General features: G+C 40.1%; 1 protein-coding gene and 1 long non-coding RNA gene across 2 annotated transcripts in view; both read left to right on the plus strand.

Moving 5' to 3' along the window:
* Positions 1 to 5,980, plus strand: part of NRSN1 (neurensin 1) — a 19,072-nt gene extending 13,092 nt beyond the window's left edge. The window contains exons 2-3 of the mRNA XM_042466337.1: positions 805 to 1,005; positions 2,992 to 5,980. Coding sequence (XP_042322271.1) covers positions 814 to 1,005; positions 2,992 to 3,390 — 591 coding nt within the window. The 5' untranslated portion in view covers positions 805 to 813 and the 3' untranslated portion in view covers positions 3,391 to 5,980. The remainder of the gene's footprint in view (positions 1 to 804; positions 1,006 to 2,991) is intronic.
* An 11,618-nt stretch (positions 5,981 to 17,598) lies between these two features.
* Positions 17,599 to 18,777, plus strand: LOC121929207. Its single transcript, XR_006103623.1, has 2 exons — positions 17,599 to 17,927; positions 18,683 to 18,777. It is a non-coding gene; the product is annotated as an uncharacterized LOC121929207 (long non-coding RNA).
* Positions 18,778 to 18,960: the final 183 nt, after the last annotated feature.

Consider the following 18,960-nt stretch of genomic DNA (forward strand, 5'->3'; position numbering starts at 1 on the left):
TAGATAGATAGATAGATAGATAGATAGATAGATAGATAGATAGATAGATAGCACAAACAATTATGCTATTGGTAACTTGCCTTTAAGGCCTCTTAGTTGCTACTATATATTCACAACAGAGATATAAATTTGCTTGTCCAGAAAATATCAACTGGCATCCTTTTAGTGACATACTCTGGTGTTAGTCAACTTCTCTTTTTGGTCATTGCAGAGGCTATTTCCATCCTCTCTCCAAAATGATCAAAACCCCTCCCCATGAGAGGTAGAGCAGGAAAGTGTCTGGCTGTGCCCCATAACTAGATGCAAAATTATTAGACCCCAGAAGTAGATGATGTAATACCTTTGCATCTTTGGCATGGAGACATAGCTATATGCTTTTCCAAAGTGCCCTCCCCCCACAAAATGACTGTGGGGTGCTGCAGTGGCTCTATGGTAAGTCTGGGGTGGTGGTGAATGGCCAACTGTAGTGTAATTCCACATGCAAAACTATTACACTATACTGAGCCATACAGGATTCCCACCATGGTATTCTATTAGCTTTATAATTCCCTCTGGCCACCACTAACATATCAAGAGGCCACAAGGCCTTTGTGAATATTAGAAACTATGAGTATATGAAATGCCTGTAGACAAATCCAAAACCAGTTATATGTGTTGCTTGGGAAAGCTTAGAAAAGTTACCGTTTTTGGACTGCAATCCCCAGCAGGGAAGACCACAAAAGGTCATTTTCTTATGACTTTTCTCGTCTTTTGTGAGCCATACCAGAGTTTAATAGCACTCCATTGTCACCTCTCTCATTACAGGTAAGAAGGATGAGTGCTTATGCTGACATCTCTGCATCCAAGCAGGCACTACGGGGGACCCCAGACAATGTTTACCAGCGCTATGGAGTTCGCTCTTACCTGCATCAGTTTTATGAGGACTGCACAGCATCCATCTGGGAGTATGATGATGATTTTCAGATCCAGAGATCACCCAGCAGGTGGAGCTCTGCATTCTGGAAGGTACAGCTACCCCATCATTGTCCTGCACCATTAACTATGTATGGGCTTTCGAGTTGCTCGACTCTCCCCTTTGTGTTGACATCCTCAAGCAGGTAGCAAAATAGGAAGTTTTGAGGCCTGGGTGAACTCCTTCTGTGGTATTCAGAAGCTTTGAAGATATAGCACTTACTATATTTTAAAGGAGTATTCTGCAGGGTTTGAGGATATTATTTTTTGGAATATAGCTCCCAAAATTACCCCTGTTGGGGATTCTGGGAGTTTTGTACTTTTCTAGTACTGGAAAGCAACATTCTCAAGCACCAATACTTTGAATATTAGAGTGTCACAAAGGAAAATACACAAATTTCCAGGCAAATCTCAGTAAAAAAGAAATGCTGATTTCTCAGAATGAATCAACCAAAGAGCTGAAAAGTTGGCCCATGTTATTACCTGATCATGACTGAGAAACAGCCCAAAAAAAGTGAATATTTTATCTCTCCTCTCTCTCTTATGTACATCAACGTTCATCCGCCTGGTATGCTCCAGAGCTCTCAGATTACAAATCCTATCAACCTAGACTATCATGGCCATTTTGCCTCATGGATGGAGTTGATAGGAGCTGTAGTCTAACACATCTGGAAGGCTCCAGGCTGGAAAGCAATTGGTAAATAATAACAGTCTACCATTAAAGGCTACCATACTATTTATCAGATTATCACAGGACATTACTATGGACTGAACCCTAGTTTGATTTATTTGGAAATTCACACACAACACTCCAAAGCAATTTAATTTTAAAAACAGCAAACAAAAGATTGTACTGAGTATGCCTGTAGTGCAGAGTAGGTATTGTGTGACCTGCAGGCTGCTTCCAACCCATGGGGAGGAGGCATTTTTTCAACCCTTGAGATCTCTATCAGACACTCCTCCATTCCCTCAATAATGGAGGGAGGGCAGGAATCACCTTGAAAACAGCAAAGCGAAGTCAGTCAGTGCCCAGGGCAACAGAGCATGCCTAGTGCCCTTGGGCTGTTGTTGTATACTGATGGAGGTGATCAAGTGGAAGGGGTTGATTCCACAGCCTCTCCACCAGTGAAATCTAAGATCTCATCCTTTGTGTCCAAAATGAGATGAATGAACCTGCTACCCATTACTATGGTTCAGATGTAAGGAACCTTCATCCCTCCAGATATTTCATATTACAACTTCTACAATATCTTACAATTTGTGATTATAGCTGGACTGTCTGCTTTTTGAAACCTGAAACAAGGGTTCCTCACTGCTGTTATGCATCCTCTGTGGTACCCACACAAAAATAAAACTGCAATAAATGGTCTTAAATTACACTAATTCGTTCAGACCTTGGACACATTCCTGAGTTTCATACTACAGCTAGTCATGCTAGCTGGGAAATACTGTGAGTTGCAAGCTAAAAAAAAGTATAGAAGTACCTTTTCCAAGTTCCAAACTTGTTGCAATTTTATCTTGAACATATGAAAGAGCAGGAATGGAATTTTACTCTTTCTCTTGATCATTTTTTAAAACAATTTATTATGTCCTCCTCCTCCTCCTCTTTAAAATCTGAAGATCTATGACCTAACTCCTTTGCTAGTCCCAGCTAGAGTAAGCCCACTGATCCAATGGAATTTGGTAAATGAACACTTCAGTAATATTTGATTCAATTAGTCTGTGCTAGCTGAGTCTAGTAGTAGGATTTATGCCTATGTCCATGCACACATTCTGTATCTGCACACACCCTGCAGATTCTTCATTGCCTCTGTGTTCCTTCCGCTGCTTGTTGATTCGGTTAACGTTGCGGAAATCATCTGTCTACTCAAATTCTACATGACAGAAGCCTCAGGGGACTTCGAGCATTGCATGTTCCACAGGAGTGATGACAGATGTCAGTGACATGTCAGATATATTTATCAGCTCAAAATGAAAGCAGTCAAACAAAACCCATCCCATTCAGCTTTGCTGATTTTTCTAAATTTCTTTGTTTTCTAGGTTGGACTCATCTCGGGAACAGTGTTTATGCTGACAGGGATCATAGTTCTTATAGCAGGTTTCCTAGTATCCCCTAAAATTGAAGCTCTTGGAGTAGAAAATTTTGTGGTGGTGGATACACATGCTGTTCAGTTTAACAGAGCCCTTGACGTGTGCAAGTTGGCAGGAGCAGTATTATTTTGCATTGGGGGAACCATGATGGCAGCTTGCTTGCTTATGTCCGCTTTTGCTAAAAGCTACTCCAAAGAAGAAATGTACCTGCAGCAAAAATTTAAAGAGAGAATAGCTGACATAAAAGCCCATGCTCACCCAGTCACAAAAGCCCCAGCACCAGGAGAATCCAAAATACCTGTCACATTGTCCAAAATTCAAAATGTCCAGCCATTATCTGAGACCTGATGTTTTCTCCCATCTTGTGAATTTGTAAAAGTTGGCTTTGGCTAACAAGTGCATCTGTCTTAGCAGTGCAGCATCACTGCATTCTAAACCCAGTAGGAAAAAGAAGCAGTTTGGAGGGGAAATCTGATGAGAGTATAGAAGAGGCAAGAAGGTGAAGGCTCAGCCATTAGTGGTTTGAATAGAGCATTGAAATATGAGGTGTGTGTGTGTGTGGTTGTATGTCTGTTTAAAAGTGCATTGATCTCTTCTGAACCACAAGACTTTGCAGAACACAATACAGTCTCCCCCACACCTTGCTTTATTGTCGTTATGTTAGCCACATCCGCTTGTTATAATAATACAGAATTCTAAAGATTTCCGATTATTGTGAATGAGTCAGTGTAGTTCTGTATGCTGCTTGATCAATCTTGTTTGGCTCATCCCTTAATGGGAAAGACTAAACAGGCTGTGCATCCTCTGACATATGATCCAGAAATCTATTTCTCTCTCTGACAAAGAAGAGTCATAAACCATAGCTAGTTCTTGGCTTATGATTCTGGCTTCTTGAGAGAGAGGCAACCGAGCCTCCCTGATTCATGTGCCATGATAAATCACAGTTTGAAGGCACAGGGTTTGTTTTGCCAGTCTCATTTGCAGCAAGAGTCATCAGATACCAGCATGCTGCTTATAAATGAAAGCCAAGGAATTAGTGGAGTGCTGGCTTGGAGTTATATGTAAACTGGGCCACTTTGTTGTTTCCAGATCAGTGATATATTTAAATCTGTTTTTACTGTAGACAATGTGATTTAGGCTCTATTATCAGTGAGTTATTCAGAAATAATAGCCAAGTTCTACAAAGTGATGCAAGTAGTAGTAAATTTATTTGAAATTTCCATCACATCTGTTTGTCCTGTGAGTGAGGAAGGCTCCACTATAAACCAAAAGGCAGGTGTCTTGTCCAGCAGCCCAGATTGGTGTGGTGCAATGTAAAAGAGACCACCAGTTGAACATAATTTTCCCTCATGATCATGCAGCTTTATTAGTTTACTACCAGTGCTTCTCACCTCTCTGTCTGTTTAGTTCATGCTAAATGGTAAATTGTCAACTCAGTCATGCTATCCAGCTGTTCTTGTCATCAAAAAAGGAAGGAAGGAAGGAACAACAAACACAAAACTTCCTTTGGATTTAAAGTAACCAGAATTCCACACATTTCTATAGCATCCTGAGTGTATTATTCCTGTAATCATTGTAAAATGTTCTTTTCTATACTGTATTATGCTGTAATGAAAAATGACCTGTTCTAAGCTCAATATATAATGCCGAGGCCCTCACTGCCTTATTTTACATTTTACTTCCAAAGTGTTTTTTTTTTAAAGTGTGGGAAGTGATATTTTGAAAGGTGTCACTCAATTATGGTGGTGATTATTTTAGAAGGAAATGAAAGCTAGTTTAACCCAGATACAATTCTAAACTTAAATCTTTATTAGAAAAAATGTGACAGGTGTTTTGTTGTAGATGGGTATATTTGAATTGGTAAGGGATAAGGATAATAAAATCCCCATATTGTGCCTTGTGTGCACTGTGTCATGTGTGCAGACCTTAATGAATTGTACACAGCACTCCCAGGCCCATATAGGCAACTACTCTGTTTATGCCCCTTGGAAGAGAAAATGTACACAACAAATGAAATACATGCACAGATCTGATGCCTTCATTGAAGAACTAAAGCCTTCAGATCTACCACAAATGTCTAGATTGGGACTTACTTAAATCAGAATGTGCAAAGTGTGTGGCCAGTCAATAAGACAGAAAAAAATATATCAATGAGGAAGAACACATAAACTACTATTGTAAGTAGAGAAATCCCCTCTCCTCTCCTATTGTGTTATTTGAGTGCAGAATACTTTTAGCACTTTGAAGTCAGTTTACAAAAATGTAAGTAAGCCAAAGATGAAGCGGAAAGTGGGAAGAAGAGAGAGCTGGGACATTTTAAATGCAGCTAAGAAAATAGAATGACAGAAGATTAACTGGGGCTGTCCTTGCTAAATCAGGACAGTTGGAGAGTATGAAACTGGACCTATGGTACATACTATTCTGCCCTCCAAGACAAAAGAAAGTCCAGGCACTGCCACCAGTATCTGCTGTCTGAGGTGGCTACCTCAGTCTGTCTGATGATAGAGCTGGCCCTGTGTGTACTTAGAAAGCACCTCTCTCCTAATTCTTGCCCAGGCCTCATTAACTGTTGTAAGTCTATTACAGGAAAATAATCTTGGTAGACCACGTCTGTTTTTCAACATGTAATATTCTTCCTTAAACTCAGCTGTCTGACCTTGAAAGAAACTATCAGATGTTACACTTCTATTTTTCTAGATAATAGAGAAAGCTTATCCTTAATCAGAGTACAGCTATGTAAATGCTTACGTACAGATTTGTCCTTTCACTAAAGGTATAAATTGTCTTTGTCTCAAAAGACACACTTATCCTTAACCTTTTAATCTATAGATCTAAAACAAAATGGTATAAAAAAATTAAAATGTGAACCTTGTATTCTTCAACAATATGTACCCAGTGTCTGTCTCCTTTTTTTAAAGGGTTCGATTAAATTCTTAAGAACCAGTGTTGTTGTCCTTTCTGAATAATACTATTGAGTATTCACAATAAATTAAATGACTGAATGGAAGCAGCATTATGAGATACTGGACAAGAATTTTCTAATACAGCTGATAAGGAAAGGAGTGTTTCACCATGATCTGTGTTTATAATTAATGCACATGTAGACCAAGATCTTACATTGTCTGAAGGTAATATAAATATTCACTGGCAGAGTTACTTTTTGCTAACACTGCAGAATTCCTATACTGAATACCACACTAGGCCAGCATACAAGAAATGATGGATGTGCAGAGCTATTACCTCATAGCACCATGTGCAGTGCACATTGTCACATCATTCTAAGTGTACACATCTGCAAAATTTCCACACATTGAGTGCCATTCCCACCACCATCAGCTCAATACATCCATTCTGCATTGTACAAAAAATATAATTCAATGTGCACAGCACAACTTAACACTTTAATATGCCACCCAAAGGATTATGGCCATAATGTGCATAGCTGCAACCTGTCGATTTTCCTTGTGAATGTGCTTTGTAACTTTTGAGTCATGTTCCATGATGTTTAGGTATTTCCCCAGAGTGGCACACATTCCTTAGAACTTGACATCACTAATGCAGAGATTAATTACATTGGAGACCCACATCCAAGAAGCATTATGAACTTAGCAAAACTTTGTTTAAATTGAGGAATACTTAAATAACAAAACAACAACAAAAAGAAGTGCACAACAGAAGCACAAATTACATTCAAATAATCCTAAAGAAAATTATACTGGATATTTTCTGACTTCACTGTCATCATCATAACTCTGACAGCCTCAGAAGACATCCTAGAAGAGAACAAGCAATTGCCAGGAATGCAAGGCTACATTGACTCTTTGCAGGGCTCTGGAGGACAGCATCCCCATTATTATCCAATATATCCCACCCTACAAATTTCAGAAGGCAGAGAAATAACCCTTTGACCTAAAGTATTTAATACTGCCACCAGGGTTACTCACCACTTTGCCAGATTTTCAGGCATACACACCTAGGCTGTTATTGTTTTTAACCTGTACAGGCATGCATATATATGTATGTATGGTGGTGCAGTGGTTAAATGCCTGTACTGCAGCCACTCACTCAAAAACCGCAAGGTTGCGAGTTCAATCCCAGCCAAGGGCTCAAGCTCAACTCATGCTTGCATTCTTCTGAGATTGCTAAAATGAGTACCCAGATTGTTGGGGGCAATTAGCTTACACTTTTGTAAATATGCATAGGGAGTGCTTAAGTGCACTGATAAGCAGTATAGAAATGTACAGTACTTGCTATTGCTGTGTGTGTGTGTATTCCAAACCTGGAGTGATCAAACGTTTCCTGCTTTAAAGGAAGGGCTCTACAAGCCTAAAAATTTCATCCTCCAATCACCCAAAACATAATGAAATTGACAGTAGCTATCCTTTTCTCAATCAAAAAAAAAATGAACTGAATGGGCTCAGAGTACTACTCTGAACTGTGAACCATGCTTTGTCACTCTTCTCCTAGAAGGATTTCCATCATTTAGGAAGCACTGGTGGAGAGTCTGTAGAGCTGATGTGCACAAAATCCATAGCCCGTTGTACTCTCAGAATCTCTTTTGTCCCTTCCCATACCTTAAAGAAGAATATATGCCCTCCGACATTTCACAGATGAAAGCCAGGATACCTGTGGCCTAGCAACATCAGTGTGTGGTCAAGATGGCAAAAGCTATTAATGAGGGAAAATATACAAGCTAGGAGAGGCTGCAGCAGTTTCTTTTTGCCTGAATTTGCAGGGGAGGGCAAAATTCTGCCCCCTTCTGTCCTCCACCTCTCTCCACTGAGTTAATTGGGGGCAAACTACTTTTGCACTTTGAGCTCAGTTTGCAGCAACTGAAGTGAAATGAGGACAAAGTTGGGGTGGGGAATATGGAAAGAGGAAAGAAAAACTGGGACATTTCAAAAAAACTGAAAAAGTGGAATGCCAAAGGATTAATAGGGACTGGACTACACTTAACCCTGGGCCATACTCAACCCTATAGCCAGGTTCTTTACTAGATTGTTGTTGTCAACTGCTGTCAAGTTGGCTTCAGCTTGGGTTGGGAACGTTGGAGAAATGGCCTGTCTGAGTTAGGTCATTGTGAGGTCCAGGGTGGCAGTTGTGTTGCCGCAGTTGTTGCTGATGCCCAAAGCAGAGCCCCCATCCTCAGACTGCTTTCCAAGCTCCAGCCACCTTCAGACTAAGTTGTAAATTGGCTCTCCTGGCTTCTTGGCATAAGCCCCCAGGTGATCCTTTCTTGCTCCTCATCTCATACACCCATTTATTGAAAGTCTCTCCTTTCCAGCATGGTATCCTAGGAAAAATGAACCATCTACCCTTTGATTCTTCATTGTAAGTGCATTATAAATGCAGTATTACTGCATTTGGTTAATTGGAATTAAAATGCTTCCCCTGTTATTATTGTCTTGTCAAAATTGAGGTGTTGATGGAGAAATTGTATTTGAAACTGGGTTTTCTGCCCAGCCCCAAGACACTGGGGAAGGGAGGGAAGACAACTTGAGGCAAGGAGACCCCAACTCCAGGGAGCAGCATGTATGGATCTGCCAAGCCCGGTTTATTTCCCTTGGTTCACAAGCTGACAGCTGGAAATAAAATGGAGATTTTAGAGCACTCAGGGCCAGTTGAGACCAAACCAGTTAGGAGTTTAGCACACAGCTAAAGAATCTGGTTTACCTTTCCCAGTTTGAATCCTCCTCTGAGGTGCTGCTGGATAGCATCATATGCATTTTGCTGCCAATGCTGCCTCCCGCCTAAAAACTGGCTCCCAGTCATGCTCAGCCGGCCGATTTGCAAAGTCAGGAATTTCCTGGCTTTGCAAATCGGCTGGCTAAACTCGTATTCTAGTCGGGATTTAGACAGATTTTAGGCAGGAGCTGGCTTCAGCGGCAAAATGCATATAATAATATCAAGCTGCACCCTGGAAAAGGATTCAAACCAGGAAAAGTAAAATGGATTATTTAGCTGTTCACTAAACTCCTAACTGGTTTGGTCTCAACTGGCCCTGAGTGCTCTAAAATCTCCATTTTATTTCCAGCTGCTATGTCCTTTCCAGACATAGCTTCAGAAGTTCATCAGATAGATAAGCGGGAGAATTTTTTAATAGTTAATAATTGTGGGAATGCTCCCTTGTGTAACTCAAGCAGGTCATTTTCCCAATCCCACTTGTTTCCCCTGTCAAATGTGGCACAGTTTGCCCTGACAAGAGGTTGGCAGGACGGATGTGAGACAGAGGAAAGGAAGCCCTAAGTCAGGCAGACATGGGGAAGCCCTTGTACATACCCACCCACAGTCCCATCCATTGGGAATGAAAAATGGAAGCACAAGTGGTGGCTATTATGGCGGGGGAAGGGAGTGAGTGCTATGAAATTAAACAAAACAAATGCAGTTCATTCCCTGGGTAAGAATTGCAGAGAATGGAAACAAGCTGGGAGGTCAAGAGCAGGAAGGTGGAATTGCTACAATGTGAAGGCAAACCAGCCCCCCTCCTGACCCTGGGTGTTCCCTTGTAAAGCGGAGTGGGGCAGCTTGAGACAGCAGCTTTGGGTAGGGAGGAGATTTGCATGATTTACTACAGAGAGATGGCACCTGGAACTGAAACGAACTCTTTTTAGCTCCTTCCTTCTTACTATGGTCCTCCAGTCTTTGTCCCTCCTTTATTCAAAGCTGTGTATTTCCATAAATGAGGTGAGGAAGCATTTACTTCTCCAAGGTGAGGAAACCACACAAGGGAGTCATCCAATGGGAGTGCAGGTGAGTGGTAAGAATGACAAGAAAACAAAAAAGGCTATTGGTTGATATGGATATGCATCTTGGAAAGAAAAATCACAGCTGCTGCTGTCGTGTAACCTAAAATAATCTGATTCAATGAACACAGAAACACCCTTTTGTACCAAGATTACCTCAAAGTGGAAGAACTGTATGGTTTCCAAAAACAATTTGAGATCAGGTTGAAACTGGTGAGTGTAAAGTTAATGGGGTCAATCCAGGGCACAGTAGTGCTGCACTAGAGCTGATTTATTTTGCAAGTGTAGTTTCAGTGTTTGAGGACTCTCATCTCTCATTCATAGAGTCACCATAAGTCAAAGCTGACTTCACAGTAATTAACGACCAAAAAAAGTATGCATATGCTGCCTCTAGGCCAGTGGAACAGCCATTTTTGCCTGTCTAGAATATAATGTATGTACTCAGCTGAGAGAGGGAATCAGGCAAGAGAAAGTACAGACTCCATGTAAAAATAACAGATGTGCTCCCATTATCTGTGGAAACACCAGCATAATTCTCTACTTGGAAAGGAGAAATCTTCAGGCAGCTCATCTTAAAAAGTGACATTCTCCCATCCATTAAAACATTCTTATTTCTCAAACATAATTCTTCTGGTGCTGGGGTGGAATTTCAATCCAGCTCCTGAAATTTAAATAATTTAGGTGGGCCTGACTATCCAGCTGATCACTAGTTTCAAACCCAAGCCAAACTCTGCTGCTAAAATATCATCTGTTTCAGGTTTAAGTTTGGGATGCCATGCTTCAACAGCCTTACTTTCCCCATCTGCATCCTGAGGCTGATCATTCTGGCCAAGCTTATGTGGTTGTTGTTGGAAGAATAACTAAAATAATTCAACTTGAAATGCTCAGACCAAGTATCCTATAAGCTATTATTCTTTTATTGTTTTATGCTTTAGAGTCACAATGTCCAATTGTAATGACAGGGCTTTGTTTTGTTCTTTTCTTGTAAGTAGAAACTTGTTTACCATAGTTTTTCCTTCACTGCCATCAAGCTAGTGATGTGGGTAGGAACCAGGCAGGGCACAGTGACCTTTCCAATGTGAAGTTTAATTAAAGATGGTGAGGAGCAGACATGTGACATTTTGAGCTTGTTGAAGGATATTTAAAATGATGGCTGCAATACCCACTAGACCTCTTCCATCTTCCCCACTTCTTTTTGATAATATTATTGCTAAAATCAGATTGCAAATCTAATTTTCATGCATTTCTGGAAAAAGCAGCCAAAACATCTAGGACATTTTTTTTTTGCTTTGAAAAGGGCAGGGGCACTGTTATTCCAGAGCAATCTTGGCAAGGCTGAAAGGCCCTCACAACAATTAGAGAGCAGTCTTTTGTCAGCAGTTTGGCTGGTGCAACATCTGCATCCATTGCCTGGTACAGTTAGACGAGGCCAAGGTTTGGTCTGCATTAGTTACATCTCACATGGACTGTTGTAATGGGGGGGATGCCTATGAAAAAACATCTGGAAACTTCAACTATAGAAGGCTGTTGCTAGTAGAGGGATGGGCTGTGAAGTTATGGGCTTGAGGAAGGGGGGGATGGTGAGAGTGTGGTGTTTAACCTGAAGCAGGTGTGTGTTGCCAACTGGGACTATCACGGATTCTATTCCATCAAACATCCATTTAAATGCATCAGTTCAGCAGGAAACCTTTGCCACCAAGGTTTCATGGGGTACCATGCCAAAAAAAGCTATGTGCCCCCATACGCACTGTTCAAATATAAGTCCTCCATGATTTTGTGAATTGCTATGATACTTGTGTAATTTTCAGTCATTACTAACTTACAGCACCCCTGTCCTCCTAGCTACATTTGCTCAGTTGTGGGTTGCCATTGCCCTTCTCTGAGGATCATATCATGTTACATGCCCTCACTCACTGCAGCTTGCACAATCCTCATACAGGCAACAAGAACATGCCAACAAATCCCCACTGTTATGTCTTCACAAGAGTTCAAGGCCAGAGGAGGCCAGCCTCATATAGTTGGCCAGGCCTGCCAAGCTCCAGAAAGGAGAAGGAAGAAATGGAAACTGGAGTGGCAGAGGATGCAAAGGCAGTCCTGGCACCCAGTGAGGCAAATGCCTTGTTTCCCCTTTCCTCTTGCCACACATGGCCAAGACTGAAAGCTGCAGTTAGGCACAACTAAAGGAATTGACCTGTCACTGGTACTGCAGCTCCCACCATCCATAGCCAGAACTATGTTGGGGGTACACCTGTTAACATGGCTTCCTTGATCCTTTTTCATTTCTACACTGCATATGATGGACCCTGTGGCAAAAGCTCCAGAAGGGAGAGTGTTGAAGGGAGCTGGGGGAATTCTCACATCCTTTACTGACCAATAACCCAAAAGGGAGAGGAGAGGAGGCAATATAATTTTCACCTAACTGTGAGGCATACCTAAAAAGGTGCTGAAAATATGGGGTGGTAAGAAACTATTCTACATTATCTATCTGGCAACATTGTCAAAGATGTCAATGTTTCTGTAGCTTTTCTTTTGTGGATCTTGGACTGTCTCTTCAATCCAAATGATAAACTAGCCACTAGTCTCTTCCCTGATCCATATGACCCCTCTACCTCTTTTTCCTCAGCTCAGAAGGGAAGCTGCCATTCTATAAAGTGAATCTATAAGAGTAGGGTGAGTTTAAATGCTGAGCTGAGAAGATGTGCTAAGTTTTATATGCAAATGTCCATTTTAAAATGGCAGCACTGTGTTTGTCAGACATGGGTGCAAACAGAGAAGATATTGTTTTGTAGTGGGAATGATCAGGGGGGCCACCTAGCCTCAGTAACCAACCACCAACCTGCCCCCCATCAAACCATCATGCCCCCTGCATTCCACCCTTATTCCAATTTTGGTTTTCAAGACACCTGTTTCCAAACATCTTTCTACCTACCTCCCCCCCCCCCCAAAAAAAAAGATGAAAAAAATTTTTTTTTTAAAAAAAAATCACATTAAAACCTGCAGGTATCTAAAATAAGTACTTTCACACAGTATGTGAAAACTGTGTATTCAGACAGAACCAAGATCAAGGTAAGAAGTAATTATTTCACAGGTTTGGATTCAAGCACAGTCTCATTAGTGTCTTGAAACCCAAAATTGGAATAAGGATGGAATGGAGGGGGTGTGATGGTTGGAGGAGGGGCACGTTGGTGGGTGGTTACTGAATTCAAAAAGCTCAATCCTGATAGTAGATAAAATGTTCAGTCTGGTTTGATGTAAGCATTTTTGTATTTTCCTAGGAAGTGGGGCTATGGTGTCTATCATGATGAGTGTACAGTAGCAATACAGCAATGTTCAAGGGCACATTTTATAAATCCTACTGTTACTCACTCTGTTGAGAGAGGGAATGTGTTTCATCACCTATTAGATTAAGCATAAGACAAATAAAATTGAGTTGATGTTGCTTTATTCTCAGAGGATGATTTAAAGCTCAGAAATCATTTCTACACTTCTGTTGTTGCTATTGTGTGCCTTCAAGTCATTTCCAACTTATGTTGACCCTAAGAAGAACCTATTACAGTATTGGGTTTTCTTGGCATGTTTCTTCAGAGGGGGTTTGCAATTGCCATCCTCTGAGGCTAAGAATGTGTGACATACCCAGGGTCATACTGCTCATTTTATGGCTGAGTGGGGATTTGAACTCTGGTCGCTAGAGTCATAGTTTAATGCTCAACATTACACCACACTGGCTCTCTACATCATGCTGGCTCTCTACTCTTCTTTGCCAAGGGACAAATGAACATTTTGTCCTGACATCCTTTCCTGAAGTGTCCCCAGTAGTCAGCTTGCAAGTGATCACATCCCATCACTCATACCTAAAACGGAAATGGGTAATAAACATTTTGTTTTGAAAGAAGGAATGCTGTCTTAGTAAGAGACAAATAGTGACAAGGAAGGAATGTGTGTTCTGAGACATGAGGGGGCATGTGCCACAGTCCAAGCTTTTCCAGTAGCTACCTTCCTCCATCCTTTTATTTTCCTGAAGCAATTACATGAATGTCACATCTGCAGGGTGGGGGTGAAAAAAAACTAATTCTCTCTGTCTTCTACTAACTCTCATATTTCAATCTCTTATGCAGATTTAGAACCTTTTCCTCTTTTTTTCTGGCCTAGAAACCTGCAAAATCCATTGAACAGAAGAGAAATCATTCATGCAATTTGTGCTGAGATCAAATTTGGCATAGCATGATTGGCAATCATTGCCTTTTATCTTGTTCACGTTGATAAACACATGCTCTCAGGATGTTTGTGTCTGTTGCTTCCCTTCTGATTTGCACAGTCCTTGCATGCCAGCCATCTGGTTGTTCTCTGTGGGCTGCCTTGACCCCACTGTTACTGCTTCTCTTTTTCCTTTTCCTTTTCTTTTGCCTTGTAAGTGTTCCAATGGCATAAGCACAATGAGTCACAAATTACAAGACTGGGGAACACACGTCTTCTCCTCTTCCACTATGTGACAGCAGATTCTTCCTTATGGTCTTGGGGGTAGCCCCAGAGAGATTCTTTTGCACTGTTACAATTTCTCCTCTTTCCAGCCCCATTATTTATCTGTTTTTAAGTCTGTAAGACTTCTCGAAACCAAACTAAGACTAGGTGCTTAGAAAGCATAATTAATGTTGATAAAATTTGACTAATGATGGTGAATAACAGTTATGGAGGGGTGCAGTGGGGGTAGAAGTATTGCTTCCTCAAAAAAGAATTCTTCCCTAAGTGATTTATGTATATATAGGGAAAAACATGTGCTTGTGTGTGCATGCGCACTTTCAAGTCAATGTATGGCAATCCCATGAATTTCATGTGGTTTTTGTGTGGAAAGCTTAGGCTACAAACATTTTTTCTCTCAGTTAGTCTCAACAGTGCTACAATGTTCCCTTCATATACTGATACAGCCTAACACTGCCATGTCTTTGAACATGCTGCTTTCAGGAACTGTGATGTGATGCTGTTCTATTGCCACTGATGTTGAAGTAACATTTTTCTAGTACTTCCACCACAAAGAGTGAGATAGTAATGAGAACAGACTACAAACTGGGCTTTTAACCAACCTGAAAACTGCAAACTGAAAACCAATCTTGCAGACTGATGAGTTCAGTATCTGATTATATAAAAACAACTGTGTGCATATGTGTGTATATCCCCTGTAAGAATATAAAAGCTAAGCCGCAAACATACCGAACCTAACAGTTAATTTCCCTCAGAAGAATACAATTCCTGATTTTAGACATGCTGGAGAAAAAAGGCAACCAGATCCTAAATTACCAGGCAAGCAATGTAAACTAACATGAAAGACATGAGATGTTAAACTTTCCCTTCATCTGTTATTATTTCCAGTAGCAAACACCCTAAAACATATCTCAACATAACATTAGAGCAGGTGGTTCTGCTCAACAGAAAAATAAAGCTTCAGTACATTGGTAGTTTCAGTGATCTATAAATCTGCAATGTCTTTGACAAGCAAAATCTGCTACAGGATCAGAAATAAATCAAAAAGATTTATTACATATAATTTTATTTACAATTTTTCCTTTAGCAAATATATGGGTCAAAAACTGACAGTATTCTTTGGTTCCAGAATATATTTGGTTTATGGTTTATTTTTGTTTTGTTTTTTACATGAAGTTTTACAATTATAGCCAGATACAAAATGCTTCTCCAACTTGCTTACATAATGTACAATGCAACAGCAGATGCACAAAAGATGCTACGGGAGCAGAAGAGAGGAAGAGTATTTAAAGGGCAACTGCATTTGAAATGTCAGGATGAAATCAATAGAAAGGATATCTCTTGGTCAGGGATATGAGTATTCTGTATGGAACCAGAAAATCAGAGAATCATACAGTTGGATGGGACCACAAGAATCATTTAGTCTAATCCTCTGCCATCCACAACACTAAACAACTTTTGAGAGATGGCCAACCAACTTCTGTAAGAGAGCTCTTCCTAAGAAAGAGATTCTACCACTTTCTGATATAATCTATTTTGCTGCTAAGCAGTTCTTACAGTAAAGAAGTTCTTCCTAATCTTAGATGCAATCTGTTTTATTGCTGGTTTGTGTTCTAGTCTATGCAGCAGCATAAAACAAGGTTGCGCCATCTTCTACATTACAATCCTTCAGACTGTACAGCTATCATGTCACATCTTCATCTTCTCTTCTCCAAGCTCAACATACCCCACTCCTTCAGTCATTCCTCATAAGGCGTGGTTCCTCACAAGGCTTGTACTAATGTTACTCATAATTTGTAATTCCCATATTATCACTGACTGTAATGACAATCGTTGTGGCATAAACAACTAGTAAAATTAAAATTATACCTTTAAATTACAGTATCATATGTACCACCTAAATGTATTTACATATACATAGTTTCATGTGATTAAAGTTAAAAATTTGATAAGATGTGATTTTAAAAAAAATAAACATTCAAAACAATTAAAATTTATTTGTAAAATTGTTTTTTAAAAATCTGGGACCTCTCCATTCTTCATCCATTGATCCTTGTCCCACTCAGACCATCTCTTCAGTGTTTTAAAGGAACATCAAAGTTTGTTTCTGCCAAAAGGCAGATGCTTGGGATGCAGTGGTGTCACACCACCCTTAGGGTGTTACCTGGTGCATCCCACAAACTCCTACTGTTTATGCACATTATAATACTGTACTATCACTTACACTGATCCAATTTGGTTGGCCCAATAAAGGTATAACTGTTTGGATGTTATTGGATTTGCTATATGGTCAACACGGCTACCCCTAGATGTTTTTTGGATTTCAAGATCCTGCATTTTAACCATCACAAGGGAATCCTATGGAAAGAGCCAGAGCACTGGGACCTTGCTATCTGAGGCTTCTGTCTCCAGCAAAGGTAAAGCATTTTTTTTAATATTGGGACTGATTGGCATGCTTTGCCTCTACACCACCTAAAGTTATCCTGATAGACTTCTTGAGAAATTCAGTTTTCTACCTACATAGGAACCTGTAGCTTCACAAAGGAAGGAGACATGCTGGATTCCAAGGAAACGTTTTCTTTGAATTGCAAAAGGACATTAAATTTCCTTGATTTTGAAAATCTACCAGCTCTCTCTATCATCTGAACTAAGACCAGAAACAGAAAATGCAGGCCTATGACTAACATTGTCAATTTCTTTCTTCTGTTTGCCTAATGAAGAAGCCAGTGTGACTTCGAAAGCTTGCAACATGTAATTGTGCATTTTGGTTCTTCTAATAAGGGTATCATTGTTTGGATGTATTGGATTTGCTATATGGCCAACACAGCTACCCCTAGATGTTTGTTACATTGATCTAGGCATTATACTTCTATTTATGCACATTAAACTAATACTGGCTTTTTTGGCTGCCACAACATACTGTTTACTCGTGTTTTGCTTGTAAGACCCATACATCTACTACTGAACATAGTCAACCCATCCACCCTTCACTTTTTTTATATTGTTTTTAATCTTTCCCTGGGCTCAGTTTGAGCTTTCACTTTTCTGGCTATCCCCCTAGAAGTACTGGCTATTCATTTGTATTCTTCTTTATTCCATCTTTTATATATATGATTTCCCCTTTCTTCCATTTATTATATATATCTCTTTTAAATCATAGCAGAATCATCATGGTAATTTTCACTGTTGGTGCCCAGTCATGGATGGCAGAGAGTTGCATCATTTGCAAACAGACATCTGTTCAGTGTTGTTTATCTCAAACTACATTCCCAGGAAATTACACCCCCTCCTTAACTTGAATTTCACTGAACTCCTCCTTCTGACTGAGATGGCATCACCTGACTGTGCTGTTTTCTAGAGCTGGAGCAACATAATTGCAAGTATTGGTGTCACAAAAGCAGAAATTGCCATGTAAAGCTGAATATGTTTTACCTCCCAGAGATGAAATAGAAATCAGCTGCTCACAGTAGGATTTCAGGAAGATTACTGCCTGAAAACAAAAAATAGGGAGGTTTCTAGAATGTTATTAAATTCCCTACATTCTATAGAGACCTGGAGAGGGTCCTGATCTGTGGATAACAACCAGTATGTGCCCATGCTGCTGCACCATGAAACTCACCTACCATTGAGGAAGAACACAGTTTTGAAAAACTCCTTAGTACATTGGTAAGCAGTATAGAAATGTACTTGCTATTACGATTGCTTCCCTTAAAATATCAACCCGTCAACATTTTGTCTGGTACACTTTTGCATTTGCTTCAGAAGAATATCAGAGGCTCACAAGAGAAGGGCCTTGTTTTGGCTCGATCCTTCTAGTTTTTACCTTCAGATTTGAAAGCTGACTGGAGCTTAGGCCATCTTCATGTTGGGATATACAGGGTATTTTTGATTTTGATTTTTTTTTCCCAGTTACTTCTTGCAGAAAACTATTGCTTCTACCACTAAAGACGACTCAGGTCAAAACATGTTTGCTTACATCATTAGATCTCTAATGTAGTCATTTTCTGTTTGGATGTAATTTTCTGTTCGTTTTTGAGAGATAGCGAGGTCATATTAATATTACACTTTAATATTTCATGCTAGTCATCACAAGATGATGTTGCAGTTATTGGGTGAACTCCTCACAGCCACACACGAACAAGAGCTCCTCTCTCACCCTCTTACCCTGTGCCAAAAGAGAAATGTGAGTCTCTTTTCATGAGGAAACTGCCATTTGTCCTTTGGCAAGTGGACAAAGAAACAACCACCACCACCACCACCACCCCAACACACAAGAAAAATTAGTCTACAATTGGGTTACAAATACAAATGTTTCAGTCTCTTTTAATAATGTGATTGTGGTGAAACCAAGATAAGACTGAAGCTCCTGTGATAGATTCCAAAGATAAAATCTAAATAGAAATTTTGCTCTGATTTTGCAGTTTGTCTCCTGTGACGTCATGATTGAAGTAGCTTTAGTTTACATGACTCTTACCTGCACAAAGCCCACAACAGAGCAGTGACATGGACAATTTAGGTAAGATCATAAGTACATGAAAGATTAATCAAAGTCAATGGAACTTAATATCGTATAGATGCATATACTGTAGGATGTGGTGATTAATGTGCATTAACAGTGAAGCACAGCCTGCCCTAACTTGGCACCCTTCAAATGTTTTGGGACTACAACTCCCTTAATTCTTGGTCACTAATCATGATG

Source organism: Sceloporus undulatus, chromosome 4 (assembly GCF_019175285.1).
Source record: "Sceloporus undulatus isolate JIND9_A2432 ecotype Alabama chromosome 4, SceUnd_v1.1, whole genome shotgun sequence".
Lineage (NCBI taxonomy): Eukaryota > Metazoa > Chordata > Lepidosauria > Squamata > Phrynosomatidae > Sceloporus > Sceloporus undulatus.